We start from the raw sequence: 6882 nt of genomic DNA on the forward strand, positions 1-6882 counted from the left end.
ATGCACCTTGTACAGAGTGTGCTCATTGCCATGACTCATTGCTTCGATACGTAAATACAAATAAGGTTCGTATTTTCCCCACAAATATTCTTTGATATAGTACCCTTTTTTCCTTCTTTTTCATAGTATGTTATGGAATAGGTATAATATGAATGTTTAAGCATAATATAACTTGGACCCTCCTGAAACTAAGTTTTGCCCTTCTCCAGGATGTGCTTTTCCAATGGCTCACAACATCAGATATCCGTTTGAACCAGATGGATAAGGAGGACCCTGAGGTAAGAGATCCATCATAAGGAGGTAAATAATAGTGTGATGTAGCAGCACCAGTTTTGGCAAACTGTGTATTTATCACAAAATGGTTCACAGCTGCATGGAGGCTGTTGTTGCAGACCCTTTATTCAGGGTCAAAGATTGAGTAGACAGTTTAGGTATAAAAAGTAATGGTATTGTATCTCTCAGACTTAGGTTGCTATTCTTTACAAGATTTCTTTTGTGAAAGTCTTCCCTCTGAGCCCTCAGGCAAGATGAAGGTGTGTGAAGTGAAGGCAGGTTTTCTGTGTATGGGTAGGGATCAATCTGTTAGCAATTTTAGCTGGGTTTGTTGGGTTTTTTAACTGACATATGCAAACACTATTTTTAATTGTATCCTCTGTATGCATAAAAAGAACAACAGTCTTGCACAGATGACTAGTAAGTTGTTTCATTTAATTCTAATGAATTAACAGAAATCTAGATACAATGCCCATGTGGCAAGTAGCTTTACAGCTGAGAGAATAGAGTTTGTGCAGATGCCTTGTCTAGTAAGCTGTACTGCAAAAGGTCCTACATGGTTAAAAGTGGAATAATTATTTCTAGATGAGACTTTAGGTGAGAGAGAAACTTGAAAGAGACTATGTAAATGGGTTGGACTCTTTAAACCATAGGCATGTGTGTTTTCAGATTTCAGACTATACCATGCTCCCAGATACAGCCGCACTGTCTGAGCAACTGCGAGTCTGTCTGCAGGAAGGAGATGAGAACCCAAGAGACTTCACAAAGCTGTTTGATATGTCCCTTTATCAGATGGATACAACTGCCCTCCCTTCAGTTATCAAGTCAGCAGATGTGATTTCCTTTCCTTTCCATTCTTGTTCCACTCCTTTCCATTCCTTTCCCTTTCCTTTTCCATTCCATATTATGCATTATCTGTTTGTGCTTAAGAGCAGAAGGGACTGAGCTCTCAGCAGCATTCTGATAATGGATGTACCAGAAGATTGATTTGTACAGTGTGACAGTGATATTTTCTCTTGCTTGTCTTAGCTGTACTTTCTGACATTGTTTCTTCCTTTTTTCTGACTACTGCTGATTCAGTGAACTGATACTTTAGGAGAATTATCTGCAGTGATGTTGGGCACTTTCTGGAGTGATAACGAAGAGCTGGTTGCTTTTCCATTTTTTAATTACTTGGCATTTACTGAATTGCATTTCCCAATAATTGTGTCTGGAGATTGCTACTGTTTTACCAGTTCTGTATTGCTGACAGCTTTGTCCCTCATAACTTCTCTGTTGCCCAGCTCATGTATGAACACATTAAGTAGCAGCAGCCTTAAAACAGATTCCATTAAATTCCACTCTGTTGTGGACACTCTTCTTACTCTGTATTTTTTTGTATTTTCACTAGATGTGAGTCATAGTGAGATCTCCCTTCTGATCCCATAACAGGGTTTTTTTTTTAGATAGCTTTTGGTAGTGGAATTCCTGAAAAGTCTTTTTGAAATCCCAGGTCTGCTCTTTCTGAACGGGATCACTTTGTCCTGATACCTCTATTTAAAAGTTGTTTTAAGTGTAGAAGTGTGATACCCTTATTTTTTATCATCTTACATATCAGCCTATCATTACTCTCTGTCATAATTTTAACTAACTTGCTCGCTGTAGAAGTCAGTTATTACTGATGTGTAAGTTCTCTGGGGTCCTTGTAAAATTAGATATTCCTGAGGTTTTATGCTATGACTGTGCATAACGTCATAGAGACTCTACATCTCTCTAGCCTGCAAGTGGAAATAGATATCGTCATTTCTTCTCTCACACTTGGTCTTTTTCTGTGCTGCAGAGCTTATGAACAGCTGAATGTGAAACATGAACCTCTCCAACTCATTCAGCCTCAGTTTGAGACTCCACTACCTGTTCTCCAGCCAGCTGTGAGTAATTTCCTGGCTAATACAGCCATGGAGAACCCTTCTTTCATGTAAAACATTGGTGTTGTATACATAGTCCTTAAACAACACACACGCACCCCCCAAAGAAAAACAAAACAAAACCCAAATAGTGAGAAATGCTGTAGTAATAATTAGTCACTTTGGAGCTGAATACATTGCAGGAGCTATTTTTTAGGGAAGAGCACTTATTTACACTTCTAATTTTATCAAAAGAGTTTGAAAATGTAACACCTGGTACTATAGCAGAACGTCTTGTGTATATAAACCTCCAGCTCTGCTCAGTCCTGTGAGGTGGTGGTTCAGCCTTTGCTGTGAACAAAGAACGTGGTATTTCAGATGGTAGTGGTGGTGTAAGTCGTGTGCTAGCTGCTGCCAAGGGAGGAGCCAAGCTATCCACTCTTCTTCCATCTCCAAATCCTCCAGGGAAGTAGAAAGTGGAGTGTTTGTCTTTTACAGCAAGGGCTTTACCAGCAGAGATTTGGGCTGGCAACAACAACATGAACTATGGCAGTGTCAGACTTACTTGGACAAGCAAGTACCTTTTGAGTTTTGCCATCATGGCTCTGTCCTTCCTAGCCTTGGCAGCTGAGGAAGGTAATCACTTGTAGCTGCAGGGGTGCAACTGACAGTAGCCTCATGCGCTGCTCTTTAAAAACACAAGCCCAACTTCATGGAATCATAGAATGCTTGGGTTGGACAGGACCTTAAAGCTCATCTAGTTCCAGCCCCCTGCTGTGAGCAGGAACACCTTCCATTAGACCAGGTTGCTCAAAGCCTCATCCAGCCTTGTGGCAAATGTGATTGCATGCAAAAGAAAATACTCTTAGCAGAATGGATGTGATGTATGTTTCCAGGTTGAGGTGTTATGGTGAGCTTAGTACCTCAGCTCCCTCAGCCATCAACTAGATCTCATGGAGCAAAACTGGAAACAAATTGCCAGTGCAGAATGCCTATTTGTGATGCTGGGTAGTAACTCTGGCATACTTGTGACTATTTTGGAATATTCAGTTATTTTTACAAAATATAAATGGAATGTTTAAAGAGGGATCCCATTGTACTGTGGGCTTTGGAGTTGCTTTTGACTTTACAAAAGGTTTCTTAAGTCCAGTCTAAGTCCCAAACGTTTGTCTTAGAGATCTGTAGAAAAAATACGTGGCAATAAACCATGCTAATTCTTCTCTTCAAGGTTTTTCCACCTGCTTTCAGAGAATTGCCTCCCCCCCCTCTGGAGCTGTTTGACTTGGATGAAACTTTTTCTTCTGAGAAAGCTCGTCTTGCAGAGATTACAAACAAATGTAAGCAGAAAGACTGATTGTTTATACATTTCTATAGAAAGTCCCAAGTTTTGGGGGAAAAATTGTTGTATCTGATTTTAAACCATGAGCCTTATTTATGAAAATCCACTGCTATCATTCTGAACTGAGAAATTGGAAGGTCTTGGAAATTGCTAATAGGACTTTATGTACCAGGGGTTTTTACTTTGTTTCTTACATGACATTTTATTATGTTTCTGCCTGCTGTTGCCCATATCATGCATGAATTGCTTTGCACACTCTTGCTGATTATTTTTATGCTTTGAAGCTAAAATGTGAAGATTATTCTAAACACACCTTAAGTCTAAACAAGATGAGAAAGCACTAGCTGGAGTAGTACTGATGGAGTGCATCATGGCTAGTCCACTCATCTTAGTTATAGAACTTAACATCCCAGAATGGCAACGCCAAACAGAGATTCGTAATAAGCTTTTGCTCAGTTGATACAGAGATGTGTGATATTCAACTGCCTTCTTCTCTGGGGTGCTTGTTTAGGTACTGATGATGACCTGGAGTTTTATGTACGAAAATGTGGCGATATCCTAGGAGTAACAAGTAAACTCCCAAAGGACAAGCAAGATGCCAAACATATTCTGGAGCACATCTTTTTCCAAGTGGTTGAGTTTAAGAAACTGAACCAGGTATTTTCAATAACAGCATTACAAGTGAATAGTTGATAGTGTCAGCACAGGCTAATGCATCTTTGTAGTCGCTACACTTCTCACAGGCAAGTGGTACAGTGAGGTGTTAAGATGTTTGTTGTATGATAAATTAGACCAGTGAAGTGTGGACAGTTAATCTGTATAGAATGTGTAGTGCTCAGTTTATTAATTCTCACATTCATTTTAATTGGAGGGTTAATACATGCGAGTGTAGTTTTGGTAATTTCAGTTAAATACAGTTCATCAGTGGTGCATGGAGTAAAAGCAGTGTGCTCTCATGAATGGTCATAGGGCTCCCTAGTGCTACAGTTTGGATGCAAAACCAGCAGTGTTACTCACAGGTGGTACTGTGTGCAGAAATAATTCTTCATAGTAAATTTGATGCTTCAAAGTTTGGAGCTTATCAGCAGATCATCTGTTTGTACTAACAAGTATTCCCTGTATCTCAAATAGTCTAATTCAGCCAAAAATCAGACATTTCTACTCTATTGTTAATTATTTTTTTTTTTTTCTCCTCTTCCCTTTCCTAAGGAACATGATACTGACACAAGTGAAGCTGGATTCCAGATTGGTCACTGAGACGGGGCTTTCCCTAGTTTGAGACAAGCCTTTTAGTTAAAATATACTTTTCCTTTCCTTCCCCCCCCCCCCCCACCCTCCTCCCCCCCCCCCCCAACCTCCATGTACAGTATATTGATTGGGACCATCTCAGTAGTTCACTGAATATTTGAATCATTTATGTGTAATAGTTTGGATAATTAATGCCTTTTGTGGAAGAACTTGTATTTTGAAAGCATTCCAAGTAATTTCATATTTTTCTACTTCTTTATTAAAACTGTAATTTTATAATATATGGAAAAAAAATTTTGTACAAAGAAAATGTGGGTTGGGTCCTTCTTCCTGGGTCTAGTGTTTATTTTCTTGTAGCAAAGCTTACTGTGGGTTCTGTTTGTACACATAGTCCTTAATTGTGGGAAAGATTGTTCTTCTGGTTTGTGAACTGTAGAAAAGAAAATATAGCCATAAATACAGGAGCTGCTGATAATAATGCAGTGTGTCACCCTGAGGCAGTCTCCTGTTGTCTCTGCCAAACTGAACCAAGGAGAGGTGTGTTTGTAACAGGAGAAAGGAAGGGAAGAATTGAAATTAAGCAGTAATGACATCATTGCAGATCGCTGCCTCACATAAGACTGGAACTACATTGTTTTGAAATGAAGGGACAGCATTTGGATGAAAAAGACTTTAAGATTCAAAGGATTATTATTAAGAAAATGTGGTACTGTGCAGAAACTCAGGAATATTTTTGCTTACAGTTACGTGATCTCTAGCCCATTCCCAGAGACAGTGAGCTAGGTAATGCACAAGAGTGGAAATTCAAGTGCAATTTATCGACCATGAAATGTTGAAGCAGAACAGGTCTGTACTGTCCTGTGGTGTTTATAGTTGTCATGGTTTAAGCCCACCTGGTAACTCAGCACCACGCAGTCTCTCATTCACTCACTCCCTTCATCCCCCCTGCTCCGGGCAGGATGAGGAGGAGAATGTGAACCCCACGGGTTGAGATAACAGTCCAATAACGAAAATATAATACAAAACTACAACTAATAATGATAAGGGAAATAACAAGGAGAGAGAATATGAAACTAAAAAGGGAAAGGAAAACAAACACAAGTGACACCCAATACTCACCACCCACTGACCGATACCCAGCCTGACCCAAGCAGCGATCTGGGCCTTCCAGGTAACTGCCCCCAGTGTCTATCGTGGGCATGACGTGCTGTGGGATGGAATACCCCTCCGGCCAGTTTGGGTCAGGTGTCCTGTCCCTGTTTCCTCCTGGTTTCCCGTGACCCTCCTCACTGGCAGAGCATGAGACTGAAAAGTCTTTCATCAGAGTAAGCATTACTGAGCAACAACTGAAACATGGTGTGTTATCAGCGTTGTTCTCAGACTAAAGTCAAAACCACAGCACTGCACCAGCTACTAGGAAGGAGAAAAATAACTGTTATGCCTGAACGCAGGATAATAGTTCAAACTGTAAATACTGGGGCCTTTCTCTGTGTTGTTTTGTCACCTGTTCCTGATGTTGTAATGTGGCTTAGAAAGAAGTCAACTGGGCAGCCAGAGAATGCAAGCAACTCCAGTGCTTCTTACAGCTGAAGGAACAGATTTTTCACTGAATGGATGTTTGTTTTGCCAGAAGTTCTAGTGTGAAATACTAGAGAAGTGCTTAATTTGGTCATGGGGGTGTGATAAAGGTGATTCAAGGCCAGGTTGGATGTGGCATTGAGCAACCTGCTCTAGTGGCAGGGTTTGGATCTTTAAGATCCCTTCCAATAGTTCTATGATGATTCTGTGACTGCTCTTCTCCTAATCTATCCCTAGAAGAAGAGAGAACAGCATATGTTGGTTCTTAAGCAAGCCATGAAGGCCCTGGGCCGTGGTTGTAACAAGTACTTCCCTAGGTCTGTGTCTGCTGTAAGCAGCGACAGGAGAAGAAAGAAGCTGGGTGGGCAGGGGCCGTGTGAGGCGGGGAGCTCTGACGGGAGAGCAAGAGACCGTGTGCGGGGCGGTTGGGGCGGGCTCGGTTCTTCCTCTCAGACCGGGCTGCAGGCGATGCAGAGCGAACCCGGGCCGGCCGTCGGGGCGAGGAGTAACCTGCACGGCGCTCGAGCAGAGGGAGACCCGCTGCAGGGCGCCGGGCGCTCA

The 6882-nt window shown here is 41.4% G+C and overlaps 1 protein-coding gene across 1 annotated transcript in view; it reads left to right on the forward strand.

The window, feature by feature from the left end:
- IFT52 (intraflagellar transport 52) overlaps positions 1–4752 on the forward strand; it is a gene marked incomplete at its 5' end in the record, with an annotated part of 12730 nt that extends 7978 nt beyond the window's left edge. The window contains 6 exons of the mRNA XM_010020273.1: positions 210–278; positions 943–1097; positions 2093–2180; positions 3385–3493; positions 4007–4152; positions 4705–4752. Coding sequence (XP_010018575.1) covers positions 210–278; positions 943–1097; positions 2093–2180; positions 3385–3493; positions 4007–4152; positions 4705–4752 — 615 coding nt within the window. The remainder of the gene's footprint in view (positions 1–209; positions 279–942; positions 1098–2092; positions 2181–3384; positions 3494–4006; positions 4153–4704) is intronic.
- Between the last annotated feature and the right edge of the window lie 2130 nt (positions 4753–6882).

Source organism: Nestor notabilis, unplaced genomic scaffold (assembly GCF_000696875.1).
Source record: "Nestor notabilis isolate BGI_N333 unplaced genomic scaffold, ASM69687v1 scaffold33348, whole genome shotgun sequence".
Taxonomy (NCBI): Eukaryota; Metazoa; Chordata; class Aves; order Psittaciformes; family Psittacidae; genus Nestor; species Nestor notabilis.